General features: G+C 34.3%; 2 protein-coding genes across 4 annotated transcripts in view; one reads left to right on the top strand and one right to left on the bottom strand.

Moving 5' to 3' along the window:
- Positions 1-17538, bottom strand: part of LOC114360218 (uncharacterized) — a 44810-nt gene extending 27272 nt beyond the window's left edge. Inside the window, exon 1 of the mRNA XM_028314831.1 lies at positions 17070-17538. Within this exon, the coding sequence (XP_028170632.1) occupies positions 17070-17090 (21 nt within the window). The 5' untranslated portion in view covers positions 17091-17538. The remainder of the gene's footprint in view (positions 1-17069) is intronic.
- The window catches only part of Abd-b (abdominal B), a 108535-nt gene that overhangs the window by 42499 nt on the left and 48328 nt on the right, over positions 1-17708 (top strand). Inside the window, exon 1 of one of the 3 annotated variants that reach the window (XM_028314827.1) lies at positions 11966-12189. The exons of the other annotated variants lie outside the window; for them this stretch is intronic. The gene's annotated coding sequence lies outside the window, so the exon portion shown is untranslated. Of the gene's footprint in view, positions 1-11965; positions 12190-17708 lie in introns of those variants that run through there. 3 annotated transcript variants of the gene reach the window in all.

Genomic DNA, 17708 nt, shown 5'->3' with positions numbered 1-17708 from the left:
ACCAGTAGTACCTGAGATTAGTGCGTTCAAGCAAACAAACAAAATCTTCAGCTTTATAATATTGGTATGGTATAGATAAAAATAATATTTCAGTATTTCACAGAGGTGGCTCAAACTGTGCCGCACGCACTGACAATTAAGCCGCGCGCACACGAGCCATAAAGCTCCCGCGAACGGCAGTAACTAACACTGTATTTTGTAGTACATACTTCAGAGCGGTTAATTGTTACTGCATTATCCTGGGGAACATTTAGTGTTTTCTTAGTTGAAAGTAAAATAACAAAAATTAACACTAATATGCAATTATCAATTAAAACTGTTTGAACATAGACATAATTTGTCATGGATTATTTTGGAACAACTTCCCAATGTTTAAAATGAATTAAAAATATATATTTTTAGAACTGAAAAAGTCACATCCCTAAATATTTTTATCTAATTTTTCAGGTGCATATTTTGCGTAACGTTAGATTAGACAGAAATTATTAGATGACTATGTTAGTTTTGGTTAGAAAATGATTTTTAACCAACATTTATTTTGAACAGCTACTGTTTTTAAACGTCTCTACATTATCCTTCCCAGCCTCTATCGCCACTTAAGTTTTTATTCAAAACATTTTTCTGGGACTTCATTAACGTTTATTTCTCCTCATTCCTGATGCGCCAACAGTTTAGGCCTAATGAGGAGATTAAGACGTAAAGATAGGTGCGTTCCATTACGCACCCTCCGCTCCCTCTTCCTGCATCTTTTGTAGGGTTACCAAGAGACCGGATTTACGGATAAACGGGACTTTTTGCCTTTTAAACCGGCTATAATTCTGTAAAACCACTACATTGAAGTAAGTACATGTAGTGTCAAATTTTTTTACCTAACACATTACATTTAAACGAACACGATTTTTAAGTTAATACGATATTGTACACCATTTTGTAAACTAAAAATCTTCTTTCATCTACTGTCTGCTTCTCAAAGATCATGCTTTGCTTAGCCGTTAATGTCATAATGTTAAATCATTATCAATCCTCATAATTTCAGTCAAATATTATGTCCACTGCTGAACATATTAGCTATCCCTTAATGATTCCCAGATCTAGTTAGAAGTGAATTTATTTATTGACTAATAGGTACTTATTGTCTCTTCTAAGTGTTTGGTATCCGGACTTTCATACTTTCATCCTGAGTCAGGACTTTACCATTTCCAAATGGTCACCCTAATCTGTGGTCCATTACTGGAGATAGGTGGAACGGAACGTTAATGATAATGAACGGGCGCAGGGGACGGGATAATACACGCGGAATACTAATTTTGTGAGTTGTTGCTATGAAGAAAACCTTTTTGTAACTACCTATAATGCACCAAGTATATCTACCATACGAATTTAATCTTTTAAAGACGACATATTTTTTTAATATCTTGAAAGTGAATATGAACACAAAGGCTTTTTACACTGAAATACTAAATTTTATTAAGGGCCGATTTTTCAATCGTTATAACTTAATAAGGGCTATCGTTTTTATACTTAACAGTTGGCACCTCTGGCGATTGACAGGACCTTACTCTACAGTGGCGCCATCTTGATGAGTGCAAATGCGATAGTCCTCCTACCACTTTAGCACTCACCAGATGGTGCCACTGTCTTCGCGACTAGCAAGTGACAGGACCTTACTCTACAGTGGCGCAAACTGGTGAGCGCTAAAACGATAGCCCTCATTGAAGAATAACTCTGTCATTTTGACATATTTCCCATAAGAACTGTCAATGTGCCAAACTTAATCTTCAGATAAAAGTTATCAGACGATAGAAAAATATGCCCTTAGTCGTAAAAAAAAATGATTTTGTTTCAATTATCTATTTTGTCTATTGTAACTACGAATAGTTTTGTAGGTCAATTTTTTCTTGTGAGTAATAAATAATCATACGTCATAAGTGAAAGAAACTTGTTTCAGTTAAACAGCGTAACTTAGAAGCTTCACTAACTTGGACAGTGGACACATTATTGCATCCGTTGCTATTTAAACTGTCACTTACTTAAACGAATGTCTGACAAACACTATCCCAATTAAATTAATTAAATTGTCACGACATCTTATGGGCTGTGGAAGTAATCTTTTACTTTCGTTGGCGTCGAAGTACATACCTAACTGTTTTTAAATAAAGTGATTTCATGTAGAGATTTTTTTAAACATTTTAAATGAGAGTATTTAAAAAAAAAAATCTGGCTGGCATGCTTATAGTAGAATCAATTTTATTTTATTTGATTGGTTCACAAAAGAAAAAAAAAAGAAAAAAAATGAGAACTATTCTTTTAGTCGAGAAATACAATTTAATTTCAGCATCATACCTACATCTTGGTAATCAAAATGTTAAATCTAAACTCAAAAATACAAATGAGTCAGTAGGTATATCTAGTAATAATAATAATAAAANATATATCTTATAAAACTATTGTGATTAATCCGGTCGGTCAATGGATCTAATTTTTTTTACTATGGCCTTTGGGGTTGGTTATTTTATTACTTTGAATTGGCAGCATCAGTCCCGTCGATTTAAAAGTTCTTGGATTACTGTTGTTGCTTGCTAGAATAGAAACGTAAATCTGTCGTAGAAATTTAAAAATCTCTCTTATAATAATAATAATAATAATAATAAAAACGTTTATTTGGCACAACACAATACAAATTACAAATTAAAACTTAAAATTAAAATAAAATTGCACCAAACAGGTCCTCGCTCAGCATAAGCCAAGGCACATAGTACCTCGACGCTGATATTCTGCGAGCACCGTTTATAGGCAGAGAGGGCGTCTAGCCTTACAAAAACAAAAACAAACTTATAAAATTTCAGAAAATGAAATAAAAACAGAACACCTACGTAAACACAAAATATTTTCGAAAATATATACCATACATACTATATTAAACGAACATCTTTCTAATTATTTACAATTATTATTTATTATTAGTTACAATTGCACATTATATACGTAATAAATATACCTATAGATCATTATTTTATTCGGATTTTTGCGTCTCCACCAGATGTCTTTTGTATTTAATTTTGAATGATCCAATGTGTGATCCAAGGAACTTCTTGATGACGTCATCGTGTATTTATGCTGAAAATTGTTGTTTTATTACAAAACCTTTGGCTCTGACACAAGGTGCTCGTTTATTAAGTATTTCATGGAATTGGCGTCATACAATGCCAATGTTATGGTCCCATCGTAGATAGGTAGAGTAAATGAATGATTTTATTGAAGACACAGGCAAAAATAAATTAAGGATCATACTTTTTGTCGCACGAGAAAATAAGACGTTTGATATTTTTGGTAACCCTAACACATTTATAATAATAGNGTTAATGACAATGAACGGGCGCAGGGGACGGGATAATACACGCGGAATACTAATTTTGTGAGTTGTTGTTATGAAGAAAACCTTTTCGTACAGCTTCTGCTAACTACCTAATAATGCACCAAGTATACTTACCATACGAATTTAATCTTTTAAAGACGATATANGTTTGAAGTTAAGCGACACTTTTTTTTAAACTTTTGGAAATGAATATGAACGCAAAGGTTTTTTACACTGAAATACTAAATTTTATTAAGGGACGATTTTTCAATGAGGGCTATCGTTTTAGCGCTCACCAGTTAGCGCCACTGTAGAGTAAGGTCCTGTCACTTGTTAGTAGCGAAGACAGTGGCGCCAACTTGTGAGCGCTAAAGTGGTAGGAGGACTATCGCATTTGCACTCATCAAGATGGCGCCACTGTAGAGTAAGGTCCTGTCAATCGCCAGGGGTGCCAACTGTTAAGTATAAAAACGATAGCCCTCATTGTCATAACTTAATTGAAGAATAACTCTGTCATTTTGACATATTTCCCATACTAAAACTGTCAATGTGCCAAACTTGTTATTCGGTCAAAAGTTATCAAACGATAGAAAAATCTGCCCTCAGTCATAAAAAAAATATTTTGTTTTAATTATCTATTTTGCCTATTGTAACTACGAATAGTTTTGTAGGCTATTTTTTTCTTATGGGTCATAATCATTGAAGTCATAAGTGAAAGAAACTTGTTTCAGTTAAATCGCGTAACTTAGAAGCTTGGCCTCACTAACTTGGACAGTGGACACATTATTGCATCCGTTGCCATTTAAACTGTCACTTACTTAAACGAATGTCTGACAAACACTATCCCAATTAAATTAATTAAATTGTCACGACATCTTATGGGCTGTGGAAGTAATCTTTTACTTTCGTTGGCGTCGAAATACATAACTGTTTTTAATTAAAGTGATATACATGTGTAGCTTTTCAAAACATTTTAAATCAGAGTAGGTAAATGCTGGCATGCTGATAGAAGAATCTTATTTTATTGGTTCACCAACAAAATGCAGAACACATCTAAAATGAGATGAACAAATTCAGAACTAAGTATTCTTTTAGTCGAGAAATATAATTTAATTTCAGCATCATACCTAACATCTTGGTAATCAAAATGTTAAATCTAAACTCAAAAATACAAAATTAAATGAGTCGGTATATCTAGTACAAGGAACTTCATGACGTCATCGTATATTAATGCTGAAAATTGTTGTTTTATTACAAAACCTTTGGCTCTGACACAAAGTGCTCGTTTATTAAGTATTTCATGGTATTGGCGTCACACAATGGCAATGTTATGGTCCCACCCATCGTAGATTGGCAGAGTTATGAATGAATTGAAGACACAGGTAAAAATAAATTAAGGATCATACTTTTTGTTGTACCTACCTACGAGAAAAAGAGACGTTTGATATTTTTGGCAACCCTAATACATTTATAATTATAGACTTAATATGAATGGCCCAGTCGCTTCAGCCGTACGTAGAGGGTATAGAGACCCAAATAACCGACGTATGATTACCTAGACAGATGTAACAAACCTCACATTAAATAATTTATGTAGGTACTATAAGAATTAGTACTTAAATTGAAATTCAGTTCAGTTAGTTTATAGCAACGGCTGCCAACCTCTTCAAACCGCTTTAATATCCATTCTGGATTCCCATACTATCAGCAGAACACGTTCTATCGGGCGTGTACCCACGGCTCCAATGCTGCCAACTGCGGGCGACGTAACTTTTTACTAGAGAACCGGTCGAGCACGCACACAGGCGCGCCCGTATGGATTAGCGCGGGAGCAAACGTCACACTCACAAAATGGCTGCCGTAAAAACAAGTGAACAGTGAGTTACGGCCGGGCGAGGGGGGAAGGGGGCAGGGGGNCAGGGGGGCGGCCTCCGCCAATCGCCGGGCGCTGAGCGAGCACGCCGCATTTCGCCCGCCAACTCCGCTCTTTCTTTTATGATCCCCGTTGTTTTTCTCTGGCGCGCTTTTTCCTGATTTTTTTGCGGGAAACTGTTTTGTTTGCTTTGTAAGCACGGTACAATGTATTTTAAGTGTTCCCCCCGTGTCTTGGTAAGCTTCGGTTTTAATGCGATGGAAGTTTCTTCTAGGATACATAGATAAAATCTAAGTTCAAAAGATTATTATACCCAAAGGTTATCTTGTATGAGGTAGCATCTACTGAATAAATGATAAGTCTTAATTTTTTTTCCTTTTGATTAAAAAAGTGAGATTTCAACGTAGTTAATTCAGACTCTACGTTGCTGAAAATATCCTATTTATTATTGTTAATTTTATATTGACCCCGAGTTTTTTTTTATAAACATAAGTTAAATTATTGTTCGTTACCCCTATGATAAATATTTGAAAATTATACCATGAATGCAATATGCTGGTACTTATTCATTTAAAAAACAATTTTCATGTAGAGTTCCGTACACCAATCAAATTGGCGTGAGAATTTCCACTTTCCATTCAAATTTGCATAATTTTCTGGAATTTTATTATGAGCCGTCATGCGACATGGCCAAAAATGGTTCATTCGTGATTCGGTCCCATCCAAAAGTCGGGTAAATTATAAGTGAAGTACTGCGCAGCCGAGCATGCGTGTGCGGCGTTATCTAAATTGAAACTTTAGTTTCTAACTGGATTCCAACACGCAGCGTGATGTACGATAACTCGCCTTGAGCCTGCTCCCCTGCCCGTGGAGAATATTTTTAAATATTCCAACAAAAACCGTGACGCATTCAGGCGGAAAGTTTTGTTTTTATGTTGGCTAAAAACCACAGACAATATTACACAAAAAAGAGATGCTTTAAATTTTTATAAAATGCGCATATGAACTGCAAAACAACGTAATTTATAAAGAATTTTTCCAGACTTTCAGATGAACTATCTGTTTATTGTGTGGTAATGAGAAGAGGAGGCTTGTTATTTCTCAACAAAATAATTGGATATCTAATAATTGCGTGTGAATTCTTGCAAACTTGTTTTTCTGAAACTCTACAACTAACATTGATCTAGCTTAGAACTCTAGAAGTGTTATTTCTTTAAAATTGCTAGTAATAAACAAAAATATATTATTTTGTTTCGTTATATGATCAATTATTAAAAATGGTTATTAATAGCCTACTTGCATAAATAAATGAGTTTTATTTATTGTAGAAGAGCTTCTTTTTATCTACATTTTCACAAGTAAAGTATTAAAACTTTATTAAGTTACAAGGTGGTAAAGTTTCATCAAAATCTATCCAGTAGTTTTTAAAAAAGAGTAACAAGCATCCATCTATATTAGTATAGATCCTAAAAGCAAAACTGCGATGTGCNAAAAGAGACGTTTTTAATTTTTACAAAATGCGCGTAATAAACTGTAAAACAACGTAATTTATGAAGAATTTTTCCCGACTTTCAGATGAACTATCTGTTTATTGTGTGGTAATGAGAAGAGGATAGGCTTGTTATTTCTCAACAAAATAATTAGATATCTAATAATTGCGTGTGAATTCTTGCAAACTTGTTTTTTCTGAACTCTACAACACATACCTACATTGATCTAGATCAGAACTCTAGAAGTGTTATTTCTATACAATTGCTTTATACAAAAATATTTTAAAATTTACTCATTTATTTATTGTAGAAGAGCTTCTTTTTACTCACTTCTTCTCTCACGTGAAAAAGTAAAGTATCAATACTTTAATGAGCTACAACGTGGTAAAGTTTCATCAAAATCCATCTCGTACTTTTTATTTAAAGGAGTAACAAACATCTATAGATCCTAAAGGCAAAACTGCGATGTATNCGATGTGCTTGACTCACAATAATCCCGTACGAAAATAAAACCATCCCCGTTATTTATTAGGCACGGCGAACTCATCAGGAAAAGTTGCAGAGTAATAATTTACTTAAGACGGGGCCACGTCTCGCCTTGTAATATCTCCACTGACATATTTATTGTTTGCCAGGGGCGGGGGTGCCGCTTCTCCGAAGGGGATCCTCTATAGTCTATACATACCTACATGTCCACAGACTATCTGTAACTCTACACCCACGGCTGCAGAGAAAAGTTTTTTCTTAAAACATTTTTGTGGCAAAGGCGCTAAAGGTGTTTGGTTTTTTCGGGAATGGGTGTCGAGATTACAATCTCATCTCAAAATAACAAATGCTAGCGTGCGTTTTACGTTTTTCTCGTTTTTTAGAAAAATAAAGTGACATATTTATCGTTCAATCAGTTTTGTGAAGACATTTCGCATTATTTTGTTTTTTATTTTCAAAATAGGTATAACAATCGTTGATCTAATCTTTTTCAATAACATTAAATATTGGTGATGAATAGATAAAAAATGTGTTTTAAAAAAATATGAGGGTGATTCTATAGAGGTAAAATAAAAACATAATACATGCATAGGCGAAAAAAAAAGTTAATATGATTTTACGTATAACTTCACATTCGTCTAAACGACGACGGAAAAAGAATGGCTGATATTTTTCAATAACTGGAAATAAAATTGGAATTGCTTTAATTATTAAAATAACTCTTTTATCCTTATTCCCAACAATAAATACTTTCAGACGATGGAACTCTATCGAAGTGTTACATTACAAGCTCTGTTTTCTTTAGCCGTCGTAAAATCTAAGGTACGAGTAGAGGAGCGTCTACATCGTCGGTATAATTATATCTGTGTCTTAGGGTGTGTTTATGCAGGCCGCAGTCAGCTGCGAGGTAAAATTAAAAAGCGGACGCAGAAGTTTTCATAGGGCCGTCGAAAGTAAATTATATTTTTCAAAAGTTATGTACGTTATTGATTTGTTTGTTTACTTATTTATTTATTTTATTTATACTTCTTGTAGACACTGTACAGTGGCGGACTTAATCCCGGGAGTCATTCTCTACCAATCAACCACAGGTCAAGCTGAGAAAGTAAGGTGGTGTAAATTATAATAGTTTTTTTAAAAACAATTATGCTCCTGTCAAGGAGGCACAAGCTATTTATTCAAAAGATTCATTAGTTTTCAGTTTGCAAGAGATGTTGCCTTGTTACCTTATCAAACAGAATAATAATTTTATTCATAAAACTTTACTTACAGCACCAAAATACTCACTGATCAACGATATAATAATACAGACATGTAGGTGTATAATTTTCAGTAAAATAATTAAAAACAACACCGCTTGATCGCTGCAAAGTGGAGTAAAAGTGGAAAAGGGCCGTTAATTGGTGTAGCGCCACTACATCCGCATTTACCCTGTGACTGGTATATAGCAAAAATGGTGGCATCACTTTTGCCACCACAAGATAAAGGTTTAAAAGGACCTATGAGTACATACTCGTAGTTGGGTTACCTATAAACTGTTATCGTAGCAGCCCTATCCCGCGGCGTAGCGTGGCGTGGGCCGCGAGGTCATCGACCGCCGCCCGCGCCGAACGCGATATCCCGCTTAATCCGCGCGTCTGCACTGAGCCTTACACGATCGTTTTCAAAATTATTTACTGGCGCTATTGCAATTTAAAATTTAAAATTCGAAATTAGAATTCTTGATTCATTCTTGTTTTTATTTAATTTTATTGTATCAAAACTCCTCCGAAACGGCTTGTTGTGAATATTCAATTGAGTCTGAGAATAGGGCGTAAATAATTTTTCATATCCCTTGAAGCGAAACAACGTGTGTTAATCAATACATTGAATATTATAAAACATGAAGAACACATGACGACATTTTCATAAAAACATATAAGTTACATAACATGTAAAATACGTAAGCATTTCCCTACAAAAATATATAATTTAAATTGAAATTATTGACATTTCCGCTGCATTAAGATTAAAAAAGGCAAAACCAATGAACGATTGAAATAAATCAATTATAAACGCCGATACCACAGAACTAATTATAATTTTATTAATTATTCGAAGGAAATGCGCGGAAAAGTTTTTAAATCGGACCAATTAACGGGCAATTAAAACAACGCTTAATGAGTTGTAAATACTGAAGTTAGTTTTTAATTTTTGCGGAGATATTTAACAGTATATAAAATAATCTTTAAACACGCTGTTAGATGATTCTAGTAGCTATATTTGGTAAATATAAGATTTATGATTATGTTCTACCGTTTACCCGCGGCTTCGCCTGTTTGAAATTAGGTCTGTCACAAAAAAACTTTATTGATAGAGTTTTCCTTTAAAACCAGCATGAAAACTATCTTCTGGTTTTTCCTAGGATTAGAATTAATTTAATTTGGTTTAGGGTTTTAATAAATAGTAATAAATTAATAAAAGAACTAGATATTCCTGTCTATATAGTATTTGATTTGCTAAGTTGATGTTACACCTTTTATTAAATTATTCTAGCCTGCTTGTCACATTTTGCTCAAGAACTAAAATAATGGCAGTTTATAATTAATTTTCTGAAGTAATTATGGCTAAAATCCGAGCAAATTCGAGAGTTTCAAATAGCGCTACCGAGTGAATTATAGCCGTCAAGAATGTTACGTGCTATAACCGAATTGCATATGTACAAGTACTTGAACGGACATTTGCAAAATTTCTCCATTTCGCAACGTTTTACGACCCCGATCTTTAAATTCATGGACGTTGCGAGGTTACCACTGGGCGAGTAATTAACGTCTTACTCTTATTCGCTTTATACCGTAACTTATTTCATATACCTAAGTAATTTAAAAGATTATTTGTTTTTTAAACCGAAATGTAAAGCATCGCCTTCACGTGACAATACACAGTGTTTTATTTTGGCTTAGAAGCGGACATCCCTGTTTTATTAATTCAATCGTTAGATATTACTATTATGTATAAAATTGATGAAGGAACTAGTAGTTGTATTTGTTTAGTTTCGAAGAAATATTCGATTTTGTGATTTTATAAAAAAAACAGTTTTAGAAGCATATTTTCTAAAAAAATTACATTAAGTCAGAATTTTGTAAATAAATTTACCTATCACTATAACGTCTACCTTTATGCAAAAATAAATGGTTATTGCTGCAGTAATTTAGGAATTATTTAATAATTTATGATTTTCAGAAAACATTTTTTTCTCCGTTGTCCTAGAAAAATGGCAGCTATATTTACTTTATATTGATGCATGATTATAATTATCTATAATACCTGAAAATATTACTTGCCTATCCCGTGGAAGTTGGAAGATATTTTAATTTCTATGAGTTTAGAAAATTTATATGTAAATAGGGTTGTCATCTGAATATTTTTTAGTTTTTTAAATGCCGTCCGTAACAATACGGTTTTAATGCCTTTGTTAGATAACTATTGAAATTCATTGCTTTTACCATTATTAATTTGTCTGGTCGAGTTTGATAATTATAGAGTTGGCCCTGTGGCGGCTTATTGGAAATCCTATCGTTTTCGAAACATCGATATATATGTTGCAGTCAAAACTCATAATCGATCAAAACCACTTTTGACTGCAAATTTCAGTTAATAGTGGTTTTGACTGATGGCCTTAGTCAATATTACTTTTGACAATTTTTTTTAGTCGTATCATCCAACTTCCACGGGATAGGCAAGTAATATTTTCAGGTATTATAGATAATTATACCATGCATCAATATAAAGTAAATATAGCTGCCATTTTTCTAGGACAACGGAGAAAAAAATGTTTTCTGAAAATCATAAATTATTAAATAATTCCTAAATTACTGCAGTAATAACCATTTATTTCTGCATAAAGGTAGACGTTATAGTGATAGGTAAATTTATTTAACAAAATTCTGCCTTAATGTAATTTTTTTAGAAAATATGCTTCTAAAACTGTTTTTTTTATAAAATCACAATATCGAATATTTCTTCGAAACTAAGCAAATACAACTACTAGTTCCTTCATCAATTTTATACATAATAGTAATATCTAACGATTGAATTAATAAAACAGGGATGTCCGCTTCTAAGGGAAAATAAAAGACTGTGCAATACTACTATAATGTTAAAAAACGGGTTGTTGACTTAGCGTAGCTGCGAGCATTTTACATAACGATGTCAAACTAGATTCCAGACGCTCAAATTACTCGTATCGTGACTGTTGGGCGTTGATTTAGCCTGGAATTTTAATTGTTTTCGTACTCCATTCGCGGCACACACAGCAAGGTAATTAATACCGCATCTAAGTGCTTGTCTGGCTCAATCTAATTGCTCTGGCGCCTAGCTCGCTTTAAGCTATCGAACGACTCGGCTTTCCAATCTCCAGCGTATTTAGATAACTCAAAATCAAAGCTTTATAATTTTACTACACATAATTACAGAGAGTTGCTGCGGTAATTGTATGCTGATCTACTCAGAACAAAGTAGGTTGCTACGAAGTCGAATTAAGACGTTTCGCAAACCACAAGAAATGCTGAACCGGACTTGGTCGTTCGTTATATTTACATAGCTACTAGCCTATAAATAAATACTGGCCCTCACACACACGTGCACAAATGACGTTGTTTTAACTTTATTTTATTTTTAAACGCGCGAGCGGGCGCGCGCTGTGTGCCTGTAATTTCGCGGTGCTCGCGGCGCGCAGGCGCGTACGCACGCCGGATCAAGATGGCGGTCGAGTGATTCCAAGTTTGAATTTCAATTTTCGAATAACTGAAAGTAATTGTTATAGAGCGATCCATGCGAAATGACTGTAGTGGTTCGTACGAGCGCGCTGACGTTTCCCCCTTATCGCCAGTTGGACATTGATTTTTGCACGGTGCTACAAGAGTAATACATGTTTATAACATCGTATTACAGTTATGACCTGAGTCATTATGTGCCAGAATATATAGGAGATTTATGGATTATTAGTAAGTAATACATACATCTTTTTGCTAATTAAGTTTTGATTTGCAATTAACTTGCGAGTAATGTGTTTTGCTACTTACTTTGCATTTTACTACTACCAATATGTTACATTATGATTAGCTTAGTAAAATACCTACCGCGAATGAAAATGCCTACCGCGAGTCTAGGTTAAATTAAATTAACAACAATATTTTATAATTATCATAGCGGCCATTTGAATTATTGCTAACCATTAAATTGATTTATAATTAACGTTTTACTGGTTAATAACGTTGAGTGACTTAACATAAAATAAATAAACGTTTATCTTTATCAGAAATTAATCAAATTCATTTTCATCAGCAATTTACCAAAGAATTTTCTTTTGAATCCAGTTTTCCCGGACGAATCTATTCATATTACTTCTATTGAATGGGCTCAATACATGATGGAAACACATAATGTACTGTTTTCAGTTTTCAATTTACTGTCGGTCAATTACTTACATTATTCTTATTATTACCACAATTTCAGGCACCTACACAGACAAGGAATTTTATATACTTATACTTATTCGTTCTGCTACGGATCATTTCATAATAATTTCAAGTTAATTTCATAATAAAACAAACTTTTTTAAATCATGCCAAGTTAGATTGTGTCGTTTTAAACATAAAACGTTAACGTAATATGGCCTCTATTTTTAATCGTTATAATGATTCTTCTACATACTCAATTTTTCTAAAGAATTATAACTATAGTATTGCAATACCTACCTACTATTATTAAGGCGAAGTAATATAGCCATAGATCGTTGTAACCACAAACACCATGAGTGTTAGAGGCCGGATCAAAAACAATGGCATTATTCGAGCCTGCGCGCTGACCTCGGGAGGAGGTCGGCGGCACTCTTTCATCTATGGTCCGCCATAGAAACTGGCAACTTGTATAACAAATAGAGAATAATGAGAACTAGTCACACTGAAACGTGAAACACTGCGACTCCTTTGGGAAAGAAAATCGAATTAAGTCACACTTTTACTCGTATACCTGGATCTATCTTCCGAATGATTCACACATTGCATTGATACCGAGCTATGTATCTAATGATTAACTGTAACCATGAAAAAACGTGAAAATTGTTTGAATATTTTTCCCGATTTCGCAACATTTTTATTGATGCTCCGCTCCTTATTGGCCATAGCGTGATGTTATTTTTGCCTATAGCTTTTTTTATTTTTCTTTATTAAGGAAACTTTCTTCCATAGATGGACTATCGCTATATTTATTTATTTATCTAAGATATTTCTTTGTTTTTAAATCAAACCTGTGGTTGTTGAGATTAGCGGCTTCAAACAAACTGATAATTTTTTCAGCTTTATAATATTAGTATGAGTAGACTTATCTTTGATTGCAAATTGATGTTAAGGATACGGAGGCAGTACTTATAATAACTATCTATGGCGATATTTATCATTATGCATTCACAAGATTGTCAGTTTCTATTGGCACAAACTATATTTATTTATAGCCAACAACAATGCTGAGTTAAACGTGACTCTAGAGTTGGCTATGGGCTGCTTCAATTACGCTCGGTTGGTAGGGGCGATATTTTCAGTGAATTCACTGACGTGTGAGAAGGGAAAGAGACCAAGTTATATGGCTAAAAGTTTAAACTGCTGTCTCGTTCTTGCCATTAAACTATAGAAGTTTGTCCTGGCACTGCAAAACTTACGAGATTAATTCTAGTAATGGAAGACGCAAATGCTACTTGCTGGTTTTGAATTAATAACTGGTTATTGTAATGAAGGAAATCTATTAAACACTACAACATCATGATTCGTATGTTAAACAACACGGTTAAACCTTAGCTCACGGAAGTAAAAAATAGTGTCGATCCAAATGACGTATACGGTAAATAAATTTATTTTAGTATAAAATTCACACAAAACGAGGTAAAATAGCAGGTTCACATTTCAGTCCGTTATAAAACACGTACTAGTTCGCTGTATTACAACAAAAGCGGTGTAACAATGGGAGAAATAAATCGAGCCATTGTTAAAGAGGACCTTTAGATATCACAAAAACAGGGTTCGTGGCAATCGTGACTTGAAACATGAACGTTTAATGGCCGCTGTCCCACGACTGAAATTCGTGAGTTAGACTGAAAATCGTGTGACACGCTCGATATGCCAGGATAAAACGAGAAATAAAGAATAAAAAGTTTCTTTATTCATTTAAAAGAAAAAAAAAATATTGTCACTGGTTGAAAATTTTGCATAGAGCGCTTAGCGACTACGACGCTACGGCGTAGCACGCCGCTCGCCGTCTTGCGCTCGCTCGCCGCGGCGTCTTGCGCTCGCTCGCTTCGCTCAGCTTTGCCAATTATATTGCGCTTTGAAATTCAGACAATTTAACATACATAAAGCTAGATTTTAATACTTATATTAAGATTTTATAGTATAGGTATTATGTTCTTATTTACCTACCATTTCGTAATATAGTTCTTTAAGCAGAGATTGACTATGGATGTCATAAGCAAAAATATTATACAAGTACCTACATCGCAATAAAATGAATATCATCTAATGAGCAGTTAATTAATCAGTTAGTTGCATAATTTTCTAATTAGCAGATTTTCATGGTTTGCAATTTTTAAATTGCTATTTTGGTTGTCGATTACATAAGTATATTTCTTCGCTCTAGGCTGTACATAAGTGAGTGTCACATACGTTTACCTACGTGTTCCTTGGAATGGCAAAATTTTTATCGCAAGCCCGTTATCGTGGACGATCATAAATCTGTTTTCAAATCGTGAGTCGCCGCTCGTGGCGATGTGACGCCGCGGGCCCATGTCTCGGCTTGTTACCACACGAAAGTAGATTGTCCCTGAGACGGTATAAAGCATAATTTATGATGCCCACTGACCTTTATTTAGCACGTATACGGATCTGTAGGGTTTACTGCCGCATTGTACCTAAGTATTTGCCAATGCACGTAAAATACTAGGCAAGATTCTAAAATGCCAGACCTATTTACGGGCTAAGAGGTTCGTCGACGTGGCGACCAAAGAAATGATAATGCTCCTCCCTAAACTATGGTCGACAAATAATGGCTTCGTGAAACGTGAATTCTTTGTGAACATTTTAGTGAAGAATTTTCTAAAAGAAGCTATGGAATTTTGCAAGAACAAAGCAAAGTTACTTTAGCTTTTGCTGTTAAAAATATCCTTTTCAATACTTCTTCTGTTAGTTATTTCATTTTATAAAACTCATAATACAAAATATGCGTTTAATTTTAACGATGTTTGTTAAAAATCTTAATCTTGATTCTGAAATTACTACGACTAGAACAAATAATATCTGATATCCAATTCCATCGTAACCACAGTGGAGTATATCTATATAATTGTTTGGGTTATTATGTACACTCGGTGAGGTATTAATCGAGCACGTTTATTGGTACACTCAATAACCATTTATAGCTTTCTCAGCGAGAGTCAATTATTGTAGATTACTCCTTGAGTTGTAGGTGTGAAGGGGCCGTGTATCGGTTTAGTACTGTTACAGTAATTAAACCAGTATTGTACTGATACTACAAATAGGTAATTACAACTCATTGTGACTGTTAATGAAATGTAATCAAGCGTCAAATTAAAACTGTGTATCAATTTTACCGTTTTTGTGTTTTACGTTTTGTGCTGCTGTAGACTAACGTTTTTGCAATCAAAAATACACACTTCAGTATATATTCGAGAGAAGTAAATAAACAATAAAATTTAAATGGATCTCTAATTCGCTTTGCTTTCTATCATCAACTCCAACTATCTCTAAATCTAGAGTAGGAGTGCAGTACCTATATTAAATAAAATTCCTACGTAAGGCCTTACAATTAATATTTCCAGATCTAGATCAGAAGTCCGATTGTAAAGGCAGTATACAAATCATTAGCAAACAGGACAATAGTTTATTTCAAGAATAATACCTAGTTGATCATTTTACAGTTTATAAGATTGATATCGCGTCACTTTTAGTAGGCTTTAAAATTGTACTTGAGCAATCGTTACACAATATAAATAAAAGTAATCGGTTAAGAACAGACCTGAATTGAGGCATATTTTTCTCTCTGAAGACTGCAAAAAATTACGTTCTTTCAAAACTCAATCAGCACTGTCAACCCAAAGTTTCATTTCAGCTGCAAACGGCATGTGACAATAAAAAACTACCCGCACGCAGCCGAAATATTTGATTTATAGTGGAGATCTAGCAATTATAATGTGCGGGCCTCTGCGGGTATGATTTATTATGATTCGCAGTAATCATGGCAGACAGCCTGCGATCCGAGTAATACCATTTTATGACGCTGATGAATGGGCAGTGCGGTCGACGCCATGTTGGATTGAGTTAGCCAGGCTTGCGGTTGACGTGACGTTTTAGATAGAAAACGAACGTATTGATTCTGATGACTCTGTTTAGCATAGTGTTATTCAAGAGTTGAATTACTTCGAAGGGAGTATTCGTCATTTGTTTAACCGTAAAACAGACAGATCAAAATCAAATCAAATAATTTATTTGTGGTGTATCGTTTATTCTTACCTGTAGTGTAGAGTTCTACTTAGGTTTGTAAGGTTTATAATATCAACAATATAAAACAAAAACATGTCAGTCTATCGTTGGACAGAACATAATAAAATAGTCAAGCCCCAAACCCTTTTGTTAGACAACATTTTTATTAAGTCAGATACCGATTAAATTTATTGTCAGCTAGTGAATTCACACGCGTTTGAACTCTATAAAGCCGAGGAAAAAATCTCGAAGGCACTTACGGGTTTCTAACTAACAAGTTATACCACTACCTCGACGCAACCAAAAGCTATAAACGGGGCACTAAACGTAACACTTACACATAAAGAGATCGACGACATAGCAGATACCGTGTCATCGGCTGTCGTCGCCTCGCTTACGATATACAAATCGGCCCCACTCGCTCGCCCTCTATCGTGACCGTAAAAACTTAACTATCCGGTAACACGAACACACCTGAATGTAAATCACGACAACTAGTCTACTTATCGAAATATGTTCGACATGATCGCGATCTATGAAATATACCCACTCATTCTTATGTAGAGGAAAAAAAATCACTGCACTTTTCACTTGGAAAAAAGCTTCACTTCATAGAGACACACTTATTGATTTACGAACGCAATAACACTCGCTATCAAGATAATAACAGAACATAATATTGTCATTAAGATCGTATAACGATTATCAAGGTTAATTGCAATGTCTCTATCAATTTATTGACACTAAACTTCATGAAACTATTCATCTCCAATCTTTTAATGGCACTATACAGCGTTTTGTCCGAGTGCCTAGCCGTTACTGTCACTTGAACGAAAATAACTATGGTTTAAAATGCGAAAACGAAAGTAGAGTTTACCACAAAAGCCAAAATATTGAATCCAATATGCTAATTCCACCCTTTCTTGAAAGGCGTAAGATAATGGGCGATAATTTGGGTATTTTTTGTCCGGTTCGAA

Source organism: Ostrinia furnacalis, unplaced genomic scaffold (assembly GCF_004193835.3).
Source record: "Ostrinia furnacalis isolate ACB-3 unplaced genomic scaffold, ASM419383v2 OfSCF4915, whole genome shotgun sequence".
Taxonomy (NCBI): Eukaryota; Metazoa; Arthropoda; class Insecta; order Lepidoptera; family Crambidae; genus Ostrinia; species Ostrinia furnacalis.
Note: the sequence above shows the minus strand (reverse complement) of the source record. Positions and strands in the feature narration are given on the sequence as shown.